The 20,680-nt window shown below is 41.2% G+C and overlaps 3 protein-coding genes across 3 annotated transcripts in view; all 3 read right to left on the minus strand.

Annotated features, from left to right (window-relative positions):
- The window catches only part of dtymk (deoxythymidylate kinase (thymidylate kinase)), a 5,889-nt gene extending 4,884 nt beyond the window's left edge, over positions 1-1,005 (minus strand). The window contains exon 1 of the mRNA XM_072684074.1: positions 765-1,005. Within this exon, the coding sequence (XP_072540175.1) occupies positions 765-894 (130 nt within the window). The 5' untranslated portion in view covers positions 895-1,005. The remainder of the gene's footprint in view (positions 1-764) is intronic.
- A 1,170-nt stretch (positions 1,006-2,175) lies between these two features.
- On the minus strand, positions 2,176-8,803 carry agxta (alanine--glyoxylate and serine--pyruvate aminotransferase a). Its single transcript, XM_072682982.1, has 11 exons — positions 8,596-8,803; positions 6,778-6,970; positions 6,619-6,683; positions 5,919-6,019; positions 5,294-5,364; positions 4,930-5,014; positions 4,737-4,835; positions 4,517-4,586; positions 4,020-4,115; positions 2,521-2,649; positions 2,176-2,435 (listed from the first exon to the last, which is right to left on the minus strand). The coding sequence occupies exons 1-11, from the start codon at positions 8,752-8,754 to the stop codon at positions 2,328-2,330; spliced, it is 1,176 nt and encodes a 391-aa protein (XP_072539083.1). The 5' UTR covers positions 8,755-8,803; the 3' UTR covers positions 2,176-2,327.
- Positions 8,804-9,482: 679 nt separating this feature from the next.
- Positions 9,483-17,912, minus strand: LOC140559469 (allantoinase, mitochondrial). The gene is made up of 11 exons (XM_072682983.1): positions 17,766-17,912; positions 17,143-17,294; positions 16,424-16,538; positions 15,863-16,009; positions 15,474-15,519; positions 14,466-14,559; positions 13,983-14,169; positions 11,984-12,122; positions 10,765-10,937; positions 10,594-10,626; positions 9,483-10,518 (listed from the first exon to the last, which is right to left on the minus strand). The coding sequence occupies exons 1-11, from the start codon at positions 17,910-17,912 to the stop codon at positions 10,369-10,371; spliced, it is 1,383 nt and encodes a 460-aa protein (XP_072539084.1). The 3' UTR covers positions 9,483-10,368.
- Positions 17,913-20,680: the final 2,768 nt, after the last annotated feature.

Here is a 20,680-nt window from a genome sequence, read left to right on the forward strand (position 1 = left end):
GTAGACTAAAATGAGTAAGCCTCACTCAGGTCTCACAGCTACAATCATACAGTCTGTTTATTGGCGACCCCTACACGTGTTCTTTCTAGCTAGGCTTACAGCTACTGGCCGCAGCCCTGCTCTGTTAAACTGATGCCACATTACTCGTGTTGTGATCAGGACCGTAGTGGATTATTCTTATCTTAACAGTGACAGTGGTGCTTTCAGTCAACAAACGACATTACTCTTCATCTAACAAGTCGAGGTCATCACTCTGAAAACTGAGGAGACGTGCTGAAAATGTCCCAGCGACCATTCGGGGTCCGTAGAGACGCCCTTCGTCTTTTCCCTCCAGGAGGTGGGGCGACCTTTCAAATGCTGACGTTCCATTGGTCGCCGCGGCCACGTGGAAGCAGAAAGGCTCTGTGATTGGCTCCGTTCTACTTCCCCTGAACCAACACGTTTATTATAGACCCCTAACGTGCATTTTGAGACACTGTATAAACACAGCGAACATGTCCTCATATCGATATATATATATCGATAAAAAGGGTGTTTTTTTTTTTTTAACAACGTCACGTAATCCTGTTTGCCGTGTTTGTGTAATCACAGACTTTTCTCAAACTACTGGAGCTGGACTGTTTGTTGACGCCGTAAACCGAGACTTTATATCACGGAATAATCAAATTCGTCTCTAACTAATACTACCCAAGCTGCCTTCTTGAAACAGGGTCCAGATCTGTCGCTAGCTCTAGTCAGAGTGAAAAGACTTCGTAAACGTTTACCGGGAAATCTCATCAGCTCAGCCTGCCGCCCGCTCTGCTGCAGCGCCTGGACGAGTCTTTTACACTGCGTGGTCTTCCCAGCCTTGTCCACTCCCTCCAGCACAATCAGTGCACCTCTTCTGAAAGTCATGGCTCTTTTTTTTTTTAACTAAATAATCAGATGACGCCTGAAATCGGAGGGGCCCAAAACAAAGCCTCTGCAGAGTCCGGCCACACTCCTTCAGTCTCGCGCCTTTTCACATTATCAACACAACGAAGCTCGCTTCCTGATTTCAATTTAAGAGTCCACGACCCCGCAGGTCTGGCAGATTTCTAGATACATTTTCAGGCATTTCTGGATATTTAAAATGCTAATGCTTTACTTATACTCAACATAACATATTTGTGAGGAATACTTCTCCTTCAGGTGTTATAAGTGCCTGCAGTGAAACAGCCGATGCTGCCAGTAGTTAAATACTCTTAATATATACTTAAACACGGTTCATGTTCATCTGTTCCTAAAAGTCCTATTCTATTGGCAATACTTCTCTACAGGAACTAGACAAGCTGTATGTGTACATTTGCACATCTCTGTCAGCATTGGGCGCAACTTAAATGAGCTGAATGCATTTATTAGAGGGGTGTCCACAAATATTTGGACATATAGCTAGCTAGTGTACAAAGACATTGTCATTGTATATATATATATATATATATATATATATATATATATATATATATAGGGCCCACACAGACAGGATTCTGAGGCAGGAAGACACAGTGAATCGAAGTTCAGTATGATAGCCTTTTATTTTTATTAGATGCTGTAGTTAATGTTATCACAGCTGTCGATATCTCAGCCACGTCACGACGTATTATAGCCTTCGTGATTCGGTTATTCCGAGACCTTCATCACCACACTGCCCTCTAAAACACTGACTTGTGAGACAGTCCAGGCAGCATAGCATCAAGCCAGCTCCCTTCAGTTTCAGACACAGCCATCACTAACTTCTGCCATCACCCCTGATCTGTAAACAGTGGGTATAGTGAAGGATGCTGCCTTAATGGCGTATTGCCATCTACTGGGCAGAGGAGGTAATTGCGCTTAAGTTATCCCTGTAATCATTTCAGAAAAAAAATAAGCCTTTTTGAAGCCAGTTCAAACGTTTATAATGGTTTTATTTATTTATAACGCTTTTAGCCATTATAAAAAAAAATATTTGATAGCCATTACATTTTTTAGCCATTATAAAAAAAACTCTTTCAGGGGCTCTGTGAATGATTCATGCTGTGTGTTTGTTTTGGGTAATAGAGAGAGAGAGACAGAGAGTGAGAGACTGAGAGAGCAATAAAGAGCGAGGTCAGAAAAAAAATCAGACAATCAAAACATATGTAAACCCATATATCATATAGTCATATGGCATAGCTGGATAATTGTTAAAATCAAAACTCAAACTGTTAGAACAATGTTATGTATGTTGTTTTATTTTTTAGAGCAACATCTGGGTTAACATCAGCGTGAAAATATCAAATTACCCTTCAGGATTAGAACTGAGAGAGTAATTCAGTACTAAACCAGTGCTGTCACACTCTACTCCTGTGGCAGTGTTTCAGTGCGTCAGCCAGAGCCTGCAAGATCATGTCTACATGCCCCTTCGTGCTGTTACAGCCCATCAACCCCACGCGCAGTACCTGCCAACCAGAACACAGGTCAAAATGTCGTGTACACAGGCAATGTAGGTACCATGTAATAAATTACAAACAGATGAGTCTGTACCATGCCAACAGAGGGCCCAAGGCCTCCGGAGATCTCTATGTTGTGATTCTTCATGATGTAGCCTGTGATCTCTCTCCACTCGTACCCTGGTGGAGCTACTATTGTAGTAACGGTGGGCAGTCTTGCTTTCTGACAGACAACAGAATAAGCCTTACTGTAGTTTTGTGGTTCATGGTTTATCAAACATCACGTACACACCCATTGTAAGGACCAACGGGTTATGGAAGAGTTTCTATTTCCAGAGCATTAGACATGACATGACATGATGCCCCCTTCCCCCCTACAGCTATAACACACCCCCTCACTGTATTGACACAAATGACTGTCCAGCGATATGCTGGTCTCTAAGACTGCCTGGACAGGTCCCCCCATTCCAGGCCTGCCCATGAAACACGAAACAGCTGCTATGCACATTCCATGATTGTAGACCTAACTGCAGAGCGATGTGCTGTTGAACAGAAGCTGCATTTAATACAGTATACAGAAACAAGCTTTTCCTTAGACTGCAGTGATAGATTGGATGCATGTCTTATATATGTTTATTATTATAGGAAGACCTATAAGCCTACTCATTCATACAATTATCCAATTATCCAATCACGTGGAAGCAGTAACGTGTGTTACATAAGGATCAGCATCTTCAAGACAAGACCACCTTATACACCATTTGTGACATTTTTGGCTTTCTCCTTTAACCCATCCGTGCAGTGAACACACACATACACACCAGTGAAACACACAATGGACAGTGAGCACATGTGCCTGGAGCGGATTGCTGTGGTGCCCCGGGAGCAGAGAGGGTGAAGGGCCTTGCTCAAGGGCCCAACAGTGGCAGCTTGCCGAGCCCAGGTATCAAACCCACATCCTGTTATTAATAGCCTGAAGCTCTAACTGCTGAGCCACCAGGGTATTTGCATATCATTTACACCACATTTGAATCAACCACCAGAATGAGGGAACCATACAGTCTCAGTGATTTTGAGCATGGCATGATTGTTGGTGCTGGGCAGGCTGATTTGAGTATTTCTATGACTGCTCATCTCCTGGGATTTTCAGTTCAACTGTCTTCAGAGTTTACTCATAATGTTATAATAAAGAAAATCATCCAGTGAGCGGCACTTTAGCGGACAGGAATGAAATGTCTTGTAGATGTGAGAGGTCAGCAGATCATGGCCAGACTGTTTGCAGTTGACAGAAAGTCTACAGTAACTCAGACAACCACCTCTGTACAATTGAGGTGAGCAGAAAAGCATCTCAGAATGCACAACATGTCGAACCTTGAGGTGAACGGGCTACAACAAAAGAAGACCACATTGGGTTCTATGCAGTGTTCCTAAAAAGTTCTTAGCGAGTGTATGGTTCATTATATTATAATATTCCATCCTTAGTATTATACCATACCATACAGTGTCTTTGACAGTCGGGAAATATGTCCCTGTGCGTATGAGAATAAATTCTTCAACTTTCTCAAAGCTCTTTTATCCTCTATAGAATACTACCTTGTCCTCCACAAACAACCTCAGGCCCATCCTCTCCAATCCCATATGAAAGTACTCTGCCACATCTTTGTGTCGTTTCCAGGAATTTTCAAGGCCCTGAAAGAGACAAGAATGGGATGGCATTCATTCATTCAAATTAGCTTTAAATTTCAAAATCCAACGCAATTCTTTCAGCAAATCCAAATACACTGGCTGTTGGACATTAGCAAACCAAACGTGAGGCATGTTATGAGTTTTTCATTTTAATTTGGGATCTTAAGGCACATTTTAATTCCCTTTGCATATGGAAAGTAAGATTTTCAGCCATTTTGATGTAACCATCACTGCCCAAACACTTGTATATATTTTTTTTTCCATTGGTATGGATGTTAAGCGATGCATCCACTAGAGGGAAATTCAGAGTCAAAAGACAACAAACATGGAGGCAGTGAAGGAGGTTGCGACAGTGTAAAGGTTCTGCCTTAAGTTAAGATATATATAAAACAAGGAATTCTCACTGTTTCTGCCAGGATGGCAAGCCCCTCTCTCAGGCTGTATAATCCAGTGACAGGCCCGGTGTGGTGGTAGCTAGAGAAGAGAAGATCAGTTTTCTGTGATATGAGTAAGTGCTGTGGTAAGGTTAGGACAATTCCTCTTCCTTTACTGTAGCCTTTTCTCTCACATCAAACTCCCAAGGCTTAGTCTGACCTTTGGCAACACAGATGAATGATTACTCACCTGCGCACAGGCTTTCCGTCACAACCCCAGTAGTTGGCCAGCCAGCTCAGGTCCAGAAAGTAAGACACAGGCTTAGTCTTCCTGTTGAAGATTTTGTTGCTGTTTGGGTAAACAGAAGTACAGGCATGTTAGAGAGAGATCAATTCCAACTGAGCTTCATCTGAGCAACCAGAGTTCAGTCTGGCTTTCTCACCATGCTCGCTCACTGAAGGAGATGGGTGCAGTTCCTGGAGGAGCGTTTAAGACCTTCTGAGAGCCCGTGTACAAGATGTCGATGCCTAAAAAATCATAACGTGCTTTTAGTGTGTACAGCTTATCTGTAAAATGTTAAGACCTGATTTTGTCATACGATCACCGTCATGTCATGAGCACACCAACTTCACTTTACATTGCATCAACAATTCTGGAGGAAAGAACCAACAGAAATGGGCCACAATGACGTTAACTGAAGATACTCCTGAAGATTTTCCTTCTATAAAGTTACTTACATTTCTGAGACATGTTTTGTTAACATAACACTGACATCATGTCAAGTAAGTGAGTGAATATACTAGTACCTTGCTTGTCCATGTATATCGGAGTACCTCCCAGCGCTGCGACAGAGTCAACCAAGAACAAACAGTCATACCTGACCAATAGCACATCAATACAGTAAATTATAGGCACCGCTTTATGGATTTGTCCTGAACAAGTGATGAATACAGATGCATGAAGAATAAAATAAGTACAGTATTTTTTATGCTATTGAGAATATATACTGATCAGCCATAACATTAATACCACCTGCCTAATATTGAATGGGTGCCCATTGTGCCACCACAACCGCTATGACCAATGAGATCCTTCAAGTCCTGTAAGTTGTGGGGTGAGACCTCCATGAATCGCATCACTGAGCCTTAGGCGGTTCACTGATTGTTCCCTGCATACCAGAACAATCCCACAAGACCTGACTGATGTTTTGGAGATGTTCTGATTTAGTCGTCTAGCCTTCACAGTTTGGTCCTTGTCAAAGTGACTCGAAAGCTTATGCTTGCCTGTTTTTCTGTACCACTGTAGATGAAGATAATCAATGTTTTTCACTTCACCTGTCAGTGGTGCTGTGTTGCTATGCTTGTTATGCTATAGCTGATCAGTGTATAACAAACACAACATGTAAGAGTTAAGTTGTAGTTGAGTTCTCACTTGTGACAGAGTTCTCCAATGCCATCTATAGGGTGAACCACTCCCGTAGAAGACTCTCCATGTGTGAGGAAGAACAGAACTGGCCTATATCGCCTTAATGCCTATATAAATAATAATGACACTATTATATTATAGCATATTATAGCAAGTTAAATCTACAACAAAGAATTATAAGAAAAAAAAGTACATGAACCATAAAACCATTTCAGAATTAAAACTAACTGAAACAAATGCTGTAAAATATATTTGTCCTAATAAATACGCATTGGGCCTAAAATGGTAAGAAATGATTGAATCTTTACCCTGTACAAGTGGCAACAGAAAATTAACAAAAAAAAATTATATATATATATATATATATAACATAGGTCTGCTCTGATACATGCAAAGCCAGCTGTTGCCTTTTGCTATCAATGCCGAGCCATGCCACCGTGCCTTCAGTAGTCAGGGGAAAGAGAGAGCCATCTGCCCACCCTAAGAAAGCACGACCAGTTGTGCTCTCTCGGACTCTGGCTGCTGATGGCAAGGTGGCATGGCTCTGGAAAGACTGGAATTGCAGTATTCAAAAATAATATATATTTTTTTAAATAAGGGAAACAGATAATAATATGCAAATGGAAAGTGTATTAAAATCCCCTTGCTATTCTGCAAATGTGTGGTACGTATTATTTTTACACACAGTCTTCTGCGGTAGCATTACCTGCTCAATTTCATCATTGGTGAAGTACTTGCCAGCAGATGTTGCAATGGTGTTCACTTTGGCACCTGTTACAGAGCAAGAGCATCAACTGACTGTGAGGAGTTCACAATTCTCCAATTTACTTGGTATTCACAAACTCTAAAGTGCTGCAGTTCATACCAATTCTCTCCGCCATCTCGGCAGCTCTCTCGCCCCAGATGCCATTGACTGCAATCAGCACGCTCTCCCCAGGCTCCACTGAGTTAAAGATGGCACATTCCATGGCAGCATGTCCTGGACCACTTACAGCCAGGGTCACGCGGTTCTGGGTCTGGAATGCGTACTGAATTCCACTCTTGACATGATCCATAATCTACTTTAAATAAGAACAGATACTGTATAAATTTACTGATACTGTATAATTTACACAGATACTGTACAAACATTCAGGAACTACACTGTGTGTATTTATATAAAAGGCTCAGGAGTGATGCCTTTATATATATTAACCACTTAAAGCTTAGGTCCATATATGGGGCCACACATCATATCCTCACTCTCATAACTGCAGAACATACATACATACATGTCGTTAATGCCCAGGTGGAACATCATATCTCCATTTTTGTAGTTTTTCATTTTTCACAGTTGTTCTTTATCCCCCGGTCCCTAATGGCCATGTGCTCATGCATGCGAGGCTGCAAGGTGCCCCATTTCTCTGTCTAAAGGGTGTCCACAAGAGCCATATATTCATCCTTACTAAGTCCTTTGGCAAGGGCCGCCATGAAGCGGGCTCAACTGCGCCCACAATTCCCTTTTAGCAGCATCTATATATACATAAATAACTGTCCCACAATAATATTAATAATAATAATAATAATAATAATAATAATTATAATAATAAAGTGACATTAATTGTTCCACTCCAGCATGCATACATTATTCTGTCCCCCTTGAATGCTTTTAAACCTGGCGCTTTCGAGGACTCGCACACTATAGGCACATATGTTGCTGACATCACCCGAGTGCAGACTTAGAAGAAGACCACAGAAACTGTGGAACCATGTGGGAGTGGGGAAGTACTGTGTGTGATGGATGAACCATTAGAAATGCTCCAAAATGATCTTTTTCCACTGACTTCCATTGAAAGTTAAGAAGGTTTTATCCTGCTCCTGTAAAGGTTGTCATTTTGAAGAGTGACAGCACCTTGAACTGTTTGCCTGACATTTCTTCATAAATAGCAGCCCGTCAGCACAACCTGAAACCCAGCAAGACTGAACTACTCTTCATCCCCTCTTCAGCTCCTCACCACAGTCTTGCCATCCCACTCAAGAACTCCTTGGTCAGTCTGTCTGAAGGTGTTTGAGACTGGGTGATCATCATTATGGTTCTCAGCTTACGTTGCATGTCTGACTTGCAGCAGTCATGCAGGTTTCTCCTCTACACAACGTCCAACGTTGAACCATTTCTCTGGCCGACCAGCAGCTTTTTCTATCTAACTACTGCAACACACTACTGCCCGATCTTCCTATAGGTGCCATAAGGCTCTTGCTACTGAACCAGAATGTAGCAGTACCCTGACGCTATCCTGCAAAGCCAAAAGACCACAGACCTTCCTAACTGATGCCAGTGGTCAAAGCTCAATCTGTATCTCGAGCTCTTCAAACTTTAAGTACAGCTCGGCTTGATCCATCATTCCTTTAGACATATTGAAGACCAGTATCTAGGCTTGTCTTTCACTGGTTGCCTTAACAGTCTTTCACTGTCTTTAAACACCAGTGAAGAGCGCATTCCTTCGATAAGCAGTTGACATAATGGCTTATTATGCTTGAAATGCAAATGTTACATTTCTGTATTTCTGTTCATTATTAAACAGTACACTATAGCATGCTTACTATGGAAGGATTTTGTTTGGTTAACACCACATTTTCCAGGTTTAAGACAGCATAATGGTCATGGCTGGTTGTGGTATATGGTCATATATACAAAGTACTTTACCTCAATTGTCTCTGCATGCAGATGGCCTAACATTGGTTGTGCCCCAGCTGTCACGATTCGTGGTGGCACGTTGGAAGGTCCTGGTCCAAAAAGGTAGCGATGTGGGACTGTAAAAGGCTGTAAAAGACATTGTGGTGGCGGAACAGAGAGAGACGACATGCTGGTGCTGCGTGTGGCCCTGTCAGTGAAAAAGAGCAAACTGCAGCCTTTCTTAATCAGCCAGTCCTCTTGCCTCTGTAACCTCGCCTCCTGTCAGGTAGGCTTGGTGGACAACAAATCCTCTACAGACGGGAGAAAACATGATCTCAGTTTTCAGATACAACACAAGTGGTGAGAGGTTGTAAAATGTGTTCACAAGACAAAGTAGACCACAACAGCATAAAAAGGAGTCATTTTAAATTAAAAACACCAAAAAAAGAGAACCTTTTAACCTGAAGGCTTTGTTTTTCAGCTATACTCCTTTAAACCGTGGGCTGCTGCATTTGAGTGTTAATCATTTACACGTGCATTGACTTATTCCCCCTTTAACACACACACAACCTCAGAACTTAGTTAGATAGAGCGAGGCATGCTTATAGAGAACTTTTTGGTGATCTGTTTTCATGCCAGATCTGTTTTTGATGACTGTGTAAATGCATTCATGTATAAATCAGAAATGAATCAGATGTACTTGTTAATAGTAACACAAGGCTTGCAATGCGTTGTAGGATTTTGTCCAGTTTTAGTGAGCAGAAGGCTCCGATACGTAATATCTTTGGTAGGCCTGACCTTTGTTGCTTATCTCTGTTACAGTTGCCTTACAGTTACAGAAATTATAAACCACAGGGAATCTTATTTCCACAAAACACAATGTTTTTATTGGCAGAAATCAAAGCTTTTACTGCAATATACCAGTGCTGTCAGACAAATGAGCCTCCAAATATCTCAAAAATGGCTGCTTCTAAACATTTATTGGAAATCTGTGTTGAATGGTTTTATCAAAAAGATGGCAACAATTGAAATACAAGGTTTTTGCATGACAACAACAATAAACTACATATTTAGATCTTTGTAGTCACCTGTTCATCTAATGTAAACATCAAGGGCCTTTATTAAGGTACTGGATGAAGCTCCAAGACTCTAGAGAACGCAGTTCCAGTGCTCCACAGCTCATTGCTGTTGGGCTTCATACCTCTCTTGCTGACGATTGGCATTGTGCATCGCTTGCAGCTTCTCTAGCAGGTCCCACAAGCCGTAACGTGTGTCAGAAATGGGTTATATGGCCATATACCGATCAGCACCAACATTAGCACCAAGTGAGAAACATTGATTATCTTCATCTACAGTACAATCTGTCAAGGAGTGGGAGAAAAGACTGTAAGTGAGCAGTCAGTTCTTGAGGGTTGTGTGTTAAAAGCAGGACAATGGGCAAGCGTAAGGATCTGAGCCACTTTAACAAGGGTGACTAGACCAAAACATCCAGCAAGTGAACTGGTGATAGGGGCTGGACATGGGATCCATGGAGGACCAACTTGACAACTTACGGGACTTAAAGGATCTGCTGCTAATGTCTTGAAGACAGATACCACAAGAGGTCTGAAGGCATGCCTCAAATGGTCACTTCTGTTGTTGGTAGACCTAGACTGTTAGGTAGGTGGTGCTAATGTTATGGCTGTGTATAGGGTATACTAATGTCACAGGTGTATATGGTTAAGTGAATGATACTGTAAAAGGTTAATGTATAAACTGTCTAAGCAGTTAAAGTGAGTACAGTGGCAGTGGTGTTTTGTGTCTTCACAGAGCTGCCGGTGTTGGGCTGTGGTCTATGAGTAAGGGTTGTCCTAGAGCCTGAGGACTGAAGGAGCCATTGAAGTACACCAGTTTTCCTCGAACTATGGTACCTTTAACCTCTCCACGTAGTGCAAGGCCAAGATATGGGGTCAACTGAAAAGACACAGAAAGAATGAATGATGTCTGCTCGTATTGTGTTATTATAGAAAGAATACAAAAGTGACTTACTTTATTTTTGTGATGTATGTTGTCCTGTTTCACCTGAAATATTGCAGAGGAACATGTAAAATTGTCAATGTCAACCTACTTACCCACTTATACACTCAATTCCTTCCTTGCTGTTGTTTTAAAGCCTGCCATGGTAGCCGTGTGAGACATAAAACATCCCCTCTTACTCACCGTGAGTTCTTTCTCTGGATCCCAGATGACTAAATCTGCATCGTGACCTGGCGTTAGACTGCCTTTTTGGTTGTCAAGGCGACACAGTTGTGCAGGTTTTTTACACAGGAGTCTCACCACGTCAGGAATGGAGAGACCTCTATTGCAAGCTGAGCTCCAGAACAGAGGAAGACCTAAGTCAAGAAATGATAGAGGATTAAATCACAGACAACTTAAGCAGATCTATTTGGAATATTTTACAGAGTGTATAGCAATTTCTGTGCAGTTGGAAAAAAAAAAACTATTGAGGAATACATTAGGAATTATGAATTTTTATTATATGTAGTAATTAGTAATTGCAGTCTGATGGAAATCCTTGGATACCCCTTTATATGTACTGTTGTGGACAAAAGTATTGGGACACCTGTTCATTTATTGCTTCTTCTGAAATCAAGGGTACTAAAAGAGTTTATCCTGCTTTTGCTAGAGGAATTAGTGAGGTCAGGATGTTGGACGATCACCACCCCACATCATCCCCAACTTCCCACCTCATCCCAGAAGTACTGGATGAGGTACCACCTTTCCAAAGAACACAGTACCACTGCTCCACAGCTTAGTACTAGGGAGGCTTTACACCCCTCTAGTCTACGCCTGGCATTAGGCATGCTCCAGAGAGTCCTATTCTGTTGGCAGGACTTCTCTATAGGGACTAGACAAACTGTGTTTGCATTTGCCCAGTTGTGTCTGCAAAGGGTCAAACTTAATGTAGCTTAATGCATTCAAAAGAAGAGGTGTCCACATACATTTGGACATACAGTGTATGTTCATACTAGTAATAATCTGTTAATAACAATTCGTTATTATTTTTGAGACAGTAAAGCAGTGTTGGGCATACTGTATTGCCATATATATAAAGAAGTGCTATATAATGTCATTTTAATAATACATAACTAATACTATTTAAAGAAACTGTAATTGTATATTAGCAGTAACTTCTGAACAGAGCAAAATAATCATTTGGGACATAACCTCATTCTCGTGGCACTATGCTTGAATGGGTTTTTGAGTAGAACTGTAGACAGAGACTTTGACCTGATATTTAAACATTAGTGAGTGTGGTGTAAATTATTAGTCGGACTGGTAAACAGGTCCTGACCCACTGCTTTGCATGAAGCAGAACTTTGGCCCATCATAGCCTAAAGGTCCTGTTAAATCTGATGGCATATGGGGTACAACCTACCAAACTGCAGAGAGGAGATGCCGCCCCAAGCCTGAGTGAAATCCCCACTCTCCAGGTGTTTGAGGTTGGGTGTGCAGGGAGAGTGGTCAGACACAACCATGTCTATATCACCAGCTTTTAATGCTGACCACAGCTGCTCCTGAGGGGGATTCAAGAAACAGATGGATTTTTCTCTTTAGATCAGCAGCTTATTCACATCATCACTGACATGACATGACATAGAGTGAGAGGAGAAGAACTGAAAGTGGCCTTTAAAAAGACTAGTGATTTCAGACGTTTTTTATAATTAAGTCACTACAACATGTTTGTTTACTCTGTTTAGAGGGGTTACGTACACTCGCCATGACAATGAATGTCATGGCAATATTGGATATTCAATCATTTCTTTGAATTGTTCTTTTTGGTGGCAAAATGAGATGCTTTTGGTAGCTTCTAGCAGAATTCTGTTTGAATATTTGAACACTCTTCCTAGCAAAACATCCTAGCATGAGTTTAGCATGCTATTAAATGTGTTGGTTCTCTGGCACAGGCCCAACTTTTGTGTGTTTGGGGTCATAGTCCTGTTCAAACACCCAATTGTGGCCAAGAGTCCACTGTCTTGCTGACGGTTTGAGGTTTTGCTAAAGATTTCTAAAGTAGTTGTCATTTTTCATTATTCCATCCAATATGTAGCAACACACTATGCTACCACCACACTTAACAGTACGTTGTTCTTAGAGGCAGATGCCTCATTGTGGCCAAACAGTTCAACCTTTGCCTCATTTGACTATAAAACTTTCCTCCAGAAGACATTTTTCCCTCCATCCGTCCATGTGGTCAGCTGCAAACTTTACTCGAGCTTGAAAGTGTCCATTTTGGAGAAGGGGCTTCTTTCTTGAATAAAACCTGCTTGACTGTAAACACTAGTGTTCCAACAGCTTCCAGTTCATGGCAAGCATGTGTCTTGGTGGTTCTTGGGTTGTTCCTGAACATCCAAACTATTCTCCTCTTAGCTAAGGGTGACCGTTTGGGTCTTCATCCAGACACTGGCAAAGTAACTACACCTTCCAATAACTTGTGCTTATGTGCAGATCTTTGAACTACAAATTTTATGAAATAACTCTGAGCTCCCTGGACTTTCTTATTGTAATTAATGTGGATCAATACATTGAATGCTGCAAAACAACCCCTTTTCAAGTTGGTACAGAGTAGCTACCAGCTGTAGTCAATCATGATCACTAACAGGAAGTTATAAGTCCTTGGACTTGGCAAGTTTAACTTTCAGCGCAACTGAATTAATAAGCTACATCTAAACTGTACATCTAGATTCAGCAAAGAAGCTTAACATAGCCATTTCTGCTCATTTGCAGTGATACACACATACACTTACACATTCAACAGGAATGTAGGATCTGAATAGGAAGGTCACATGGAACTGTCAAACTCATTAACAGTCACACACATTTAGTCAAACCCTTGTGTTCTGTGTTAAAAAATATATATATAACTATACGTTATCTTTTGAAAAAAATCAATATTCATGTCAGTGTTTTGACATTAGTGTTGCTGCCTGGGACTAGGCTATACATGCAGGACTAAGTGTGTGACCAATGGGGAGAATTTAATGTGGATGTTTTCATCAGCTTCCATTGGTGTTAAGTCTATACATGTGGTTTATTGAGTAGGTATACTGTGATGGTGAGAGTGGTAAGGCCTTTTAACTGTGACATTAGTAGTTCTTGGCATTGAACCTATGAACCTATTGCCACCATGCCTAATGCCAGGTGTAGACTAGAGGGGTGTAAATTATTGAGCTGTGGAGCAGTGGTACTGTGTTCTTTGGAAAGGTGGTACCTTATCCAGTACTTCAGGGGTGAGGTGCTGCTGCTGTTTGCAGGTTAAAGTTATTTTGTGCTCCCTTGAGGGGAATCTTTAACATGCTTCATCCTGAGTGGAATATAGTGCCATCTACTGTAAATCAATATCTGCTTCAGACAAGCACTTCTTCCATGTCTCTCACCTGGTTGGCTATGCCTCTTATGGGTGGGCAGCATTTGAACTGGGTGGCCCTGGATGGGATGTCCTCTGCAGACAGGGTGAGGTAGTGATGGGTCGTCTCCACAGTTAATGGAGCTCCAGCCTGCCTGGCAGTCCGGATTAACTCCAGAGACTGGGCTGAAGATAAGTGCACAATGTGGCATCGAACCCTGCAGAAAAATACTAATACTCACTAATACTCGTGTGGCTGAATGCAATCAAATCGGTCAATTGTGTAAAGACTGTCCTGAAGAGAATTGTCTGTTCATGCAGTAAAGGAATGACAAACTCCCACTTTAAACCCCTGATTTTAGAAGAAACATTGGATAATCAGATGTCTACACACATATAGTTGATATTAATATTGTTGCCAATGTAGTGAATGAAGACTTTCTCAGTGATTATTAGACTGAAGGACTGGTCTCAGATCAGTACTGTGTGCAGTGCTTGTGTTAGTGGAACTGACTGGTAGTGCAGGCAGAGCTCAGTGACTGTTCGTATGGCCTCAAGCTCCATGATATCAGGTCTGGATCTTAGAAAGGTGGAGTACTCGCATGGATCTGAGGAACAGGGCAAAGAGTTGCATATGGGTTATGATCATATGGGAATTTGTATTGCAATGTGTATTGGAAAATACTTGAGTAATTGGATTTTGTTATACACTATATTTACACAATAATACACAAGAGGGAATATTATATCGTGTCATACTGGCCAAAGGTCAAGCTTCAATTATTGTAATGGGCATGTTTTTTTTTTATTATTATTATTTTTGGTAATATGTTACTTTGTTTGCAACATTATAGCAGGAACCCTGAATAAAACAGGTACAACCCACAAACCTTTCACTGTTAACACCTTAAAAGATACATAAATACTTTTATGTTTTTCTAATGACAATAAAATGGTCTAAATAGAGCTGCCGGGTCATGCTCCCTGCCATCAGCAGCCAGAGCCTGAGAGAGCACAAATGGCCTTGCTCTCTCTGGGTGGGTAGATGACTTTCTCTCTCCCTACTTCACTTGATTGTGATGCAGGCCAGCAAGGGCCTCTGCTAGCCAATGCATCAGAGCATGTTGCATCAGCAACAGTTTGATAATAAAAGTTGGTGCTGGTCGCGCATGTGTCGGAGGAGGCATGTGTTGGTCATATGATGGGGGAGGGGGGACTGACAACATTACAGCATACTGACTCGGTTGGGTAATTGGCTAAAATCTAAAATTGGAGAGAAAAATTAGTTTAAAATAATATTCAGTGAGAACTTTTGTCATTTAGGCCTTTGCACCACATTGTAACATCAGAGCCAGACACTCAGTTTTACAGGTTAAAAGCTAACCTATTTTCTGATATCACTCAAAAGACTAGCCTTAAATCTGAGCACATTCATTTATTAATGATAAATATGATCATAAGTAAATTAGATTTTTAGAATACTGGGTTATTTCAGCACTTAGTGGAATTAACTTTCGCTTACCTCCGTCTTCTGCCAGTGGCTGCTGGACCTCTTTCTCGGCATGGAACTAAATCAGATAACCGCAGCATTACAATTTAGCCGGTAAAGGTGTTATGTCTTTGTCCTATTATGCCATTTATTACTTACTAATTAACGTACCTTTATCTACTTCGAAACAACGTCCAGAGCATTGATAAGGTTTGTAAATAATATAAAACTGCAGTATTGCAATTAGCTGGCCATTAAATACTGATTATATTCACTATGTGCCCTCTGCTCCATAAATCTGGAATTATAATGAGTGCTGAGATCTCTCAGACGAGCCAGAAGCACTGGACAGGTGTGTGTGGACATCTAGTGAATAAAACAATCAACAACATGGAGGTGATGAAAGAAAGCAGATGGCTCACCAGCAGAACGCTCCCTGTCCCTTGGAGCTGTCTCATAGCTGTATGCAGGTCACTCTCTCTCACATGGGGGAACTCATCCACTCCACTGTAGATGAGGAAACATTTAAAACCGGCCACTCCGGCTCGCACCATGGGCCTGAGCTCGAGCTGGACCGGAGATATCATAAGAGAAGTGGAGTTGCTGACGTAAGCTGATTCAATAACAGGGTTGTAAAAGTAACATGGGTGTAGAATGCATTCATTTTTTAAGCTGATGATTCACCTGTATCGATTAATCATTGCACAATAATCAAACCGAATCTTCATTCATTCATTAACTTAATTAATCTGCTGTGAAATTCAAGTGTGAGCTTAATGCACTCAGGAAATTTTAATTAATTACAATGGTTAAATCAAGACAATTGAGCCTTCCTTTACAATTTCTTGTGTAAATACAAATAGCACTAATGTAAATCACCAACGTAAACAAGCATGTTGCAGATACTTGCCATGTCCATACCTAAAAGTGGTAATAGAAGTATTTAGAGTAAAATAAAAGTACAATATGTAAAGCATCACTACCTGGTTGCCAGGAATGACCCCTCCCCAGAATGCTGTGTCCACAAAGCATTGGCCCATAGCAGCTTGCAGCTTTTCATGGAAGTTCTCAAGAGTAGTGGTGGGTGGGATGCTGTTGCTGTGCAGGAAGAAGAAAGGCTATAATGTGTCATTCTTTCCTTAGAGGGTGCAAAGTGCAGCCTGGATGCTGGATTGTGTTTTCCCTATTAGTTCTTCTGTGTGTTCCCCTCTGCTGTTAGTGTTGGAGTACAAAATCTCTATAGGGCCCAGATCATCCATTTTTTATGTATTGTATCATTATTATCATTAAATATGCTATTTTGTTGTTTTATTTCTACCAAAGACAGCCATAATCTATTTAAAAATTATTTTCCTAACTCTCTTTATCCCTTAGTGCTGCTTTTAAACATGCTGCTTTTAAGATTAATATATCTGAAGAATCACTGTTCTGATTGACTGCCCTGTTTTGTGCCCCAAAAAGCCATCTAGACTGTAACACTCATCATAACTTATTTTTAAAGGAAGGACTCCTACAGGACCCTTTAATGCACAGCTCCTATATTCTATTTACATAATGTCACTTTCACACAAAAACCTTGTATCTCTAATTTTGCCATTTTTCACTTTTTGTCATAATTTGATTTTAGCAGTTGTTTTTTATGGTATATAAAAATGATCATTTATGAAGAATAGACCGGTAGAGTCTGTGTCTGTGTTCTTACAGGGGCATGTCCACAATGGTGGTCACTCCTCCTGCTGCTGCAGCCCGTGTTGCGGTCCAATACCCCTCCCATGCTGTGCGACCTGGCTCATTAACGTGAACATGGCAGTCCACTATACCTGGCATCACCAGACTATTGTCCACATCCAGCACCTACACACAGTGAACACAGAGCACATACAGTACTGACATAAAGTGGAAAATTTCATTTATTTAAAAAAAAATATGAGAAAAGTGAAATTCACAGTTCTCAAATGTACTCAAATATAAGTTGATTAAAGAAATAATTTTATAATATATTTTTTTTTAATGTGGGTGATTAATCCTGATGCTTCTTGTTTTGTTCTGAAGGCACAAGGCTACTGTAACTAACAAGTAAACATTGATATAAAGGAAGTGCAGATTGCTGGATGTTTAAGTATTAGTTTTCTTCAGCTATATAAGTTTTGTATATATATATATATATATATATATATATATATATATATATACACAAAACTAAAGAAGCAAGCTTTGGACCCAAAACATCATGACTGATTGACTCCAACTAGGATATGAGTAAAGTCAGGTGTGTTGCATGCAGTACCAGCTGTTTCCAGCAGGGGCTCTCAAACATCAGCTTACCTCTCCAGCTGTGTACAGAGCGGCTCCTGGATCAGGCAGGATATTATGGATCTTTCCTTCCTTTATGGTGATCAGCGCAGGCCGAATCTCTTCCCCAATCAAGACCCTCTGGCTCCTTACAGCACTCACTGTGGATCCTGCCTCCATTTCAGACCTCGAATGGTAGCCAGAAAGTTAAACCACTGCAGGTGTCTCTCCTGTGTGGAAAAGTGAATGCTTTGGTGTTCTAGGGTCACTGCACCTGACCGGGTACTCCTTATGCAAGAGTTCACTTGCATAAGTGATAAGGGTTTGTTGACCTGCTTGACTGTGTGCTAACATACACTATATGGACAAAAGTATTTGGACACCTGTTCATTTATTGTTCCTCTAAAGTCAAAGTTATCAAAAAAAGAGTTTATCCTGCATTTGTTAGAGTAACTGCCTCCTCTACTGTTATTGCTGCATTAGTGAGGTCAGAATGTTGGATGATCGATGACCCACCGCATCCCTTAACTTCTCAACTCATCCCAAAAGTACTGGATGAAGCGCCATCACAGCTCCACTGCTCCACAGCTCAATGCTAGGGGGGCAATAGGTCCATGTTTATCAGCTCCAGAGAGTCCTATTCTATTGGCAGTGCTTCTCTACAGGGACTAGACAAGCAGTGTGTGTGAATTTGCACATCTGTGTAATGGGTGCAACTTAAAGTAGCTGAATGCATTCATTAGAAGGGGTGTCCACATACATTTGGACATATGCCGTTTAGGTCAGTGAAAACTGGAACAATTTAGACTGACTGAAGAGCTGGTTGGCTCAAAAAAATATTAGAGTATTAGTGAGAATATTAGAGAGTATGTGCATGTTTTAAATGTAGGCCTTGATCCATGATGGAAACGTTAGGCCTCTAGGGTGCAGCAGAACGCCCTCACCCTCACCAGTGGCCTTTACTACAGGCACAGCATTACTGTGGACTTGAGAAATAGCTATAGCTATAGTCAATTATCATTCATTTTCAGTGAAGCATACATGGTGCAAGAAAAGAGGGTTTGCCTTGAGAGCAGAAAGTCTCATTATTGAATCATGTCATAAATTATTTTTTTATTAAGATGGACATTGTGACCCACAGTTGTAGCCTCGTTTCACTGCTGTGCTATTATGCTTGGACTCAATGCTATGAGCATTTTGTCCATTGTCATTTAGGCTTAATGTTTTCAAAACTGATCACTTCAGTGTGAGGTAGAATAGGCGGATGTCCCCCATGTGTACTTTCTGTACTGCTGCATCTTTTGGAATATTTGTCAGTGGTCTTATGCCCTGTGTGTGTCGCTTTAAAGGCCATTGCAGGCAGCAGGTCCACAACAGCAATTCTTTAGCTGGATAAATTATTCAGGACTGTGTGCTCAACTGAGCTGAGACAGAAAAGGGAAGAAAAAAAGAAGGGAGGGGAGAGAGAGAGGGAGAGAGGTCCTGAGGGGCTGGTCAAGCTAGACATAATGTCGTTTCTGATTGAATATAGCCACAGTCACAAGGCCTTGGCCATATAATTGGAAGCTGCTTTACCTTTTTATCCTTTACCTTTAAAGCCTTGTTCTGTTGATTATGAATGGACATGCGATGGACACAGATAGCAGCATGCTCAGTTTTTTGGAGGTTTTTATGCACAAATGTATCAAAAATATATGACATCATGTAAATAAAGTGTATTTTATATGGTATTGTGGTGTAACTGCACCTGCTTTTCTATTTTGTGGACAAAAAAAATCCATTTTCCATGTTTGACACCCTGTTTTCAGCCTCATATTTATACTAATGCTGTGTAACACAAGTGTGTTACGATTAACCCCACCTATAGGGAACGCTGTTGCTTCTGCTGAATTGTTCATTAACAGTGAGTGAAGTTTGCCTCTTTATTTGTAGCTGAGATGTGCAGGAGAGGTGTGTAAAAATATTTACAATAATATGAATATTATTAATAGGAGCATGAAGCAGTAGTGGCTTAGCAGTTAGAGCACTGGGTTATAGATCTCATGCTGTGTGTTAACCAGGTCTGCTAAGCTGCCAGTGTTGGGCACTTGAGCAAGGCCCTTAGCCCTCTCTGCTTCAAGGAATGCTGTAACATGGCTGTAGTATGGCTGTAGCATGGCTGACTCTGCACTATGCTGGGACATGTGAAGTACTCTACAAATGTCTGTAAAGGCACATTACAAGCTGTATTAAAGCTAGATTGACACAGTAGAGCGAGAGAGTCACCAGAAAAAGGGATCCGCTTTTTGCTTAGTTTAGTATTCCTGGTAGATTTAGTGCAATTCACTCCAGGCTGTAATGGACTCACTGTAAAAGGCCAGTGGCGACATTATCACACTGTACTTAGAGTGCGATTTTATCTCTGCTTGAGGAGAAGAGGAAGTGGCATTGGAGACATAATGGAAGGAGATAAATTTGGAACAAAGAGTGTTGTATGGGGGAGGTGAGCAAAGACTAGAGAAGAGATAGACAGAAGAAAGAGGGAGCGAGATAGAGAGAGAGAGAGCAAATCAAGAGGCTTTGGGCTGAGTGTCTATACGGGTAGCCCACGAGCACTATGTGGTGCAGAGGACAGTGGCTTGCATTGTGTTTCAGTCCGAGTGAAACCTGAGTGGCATCTGCCCAGCCTGACGTGGTACATTCTGGATGCGCCGCCTAGTCACTCTGCACTCCTACCACCAATCACCCCCCCCACACCACCACCACCCTATTGTTCATGAACAACTCAGACAAAAAGCACACACGCGCTGTCCCTTAGAGAAACAATGCAGCATCATTAATCCACCAGTGAGTCTGATGCGCTGTTCTTTTTTACTGTGCTGTGTACAGTATGATTTTTCACATTGCAAAGCCTGTGACTGTTAATTATATGTATATATATATATATATATATATTCAATTTTGTCCAC

Source organism: Salminus brasiliensis, chromosome 7, assembly GCF_030463535.1.
Source record: "Salminus brasiliensis chromosome 7, fSalBra1.hap2, whole genome shotgun sequence".
Lineage (NCBI taxonomy): Eukaryota > Metazoa > Chordata > Actinopteri > Characiformes > Bryconidae > Salminus > Salminus brasiliensis.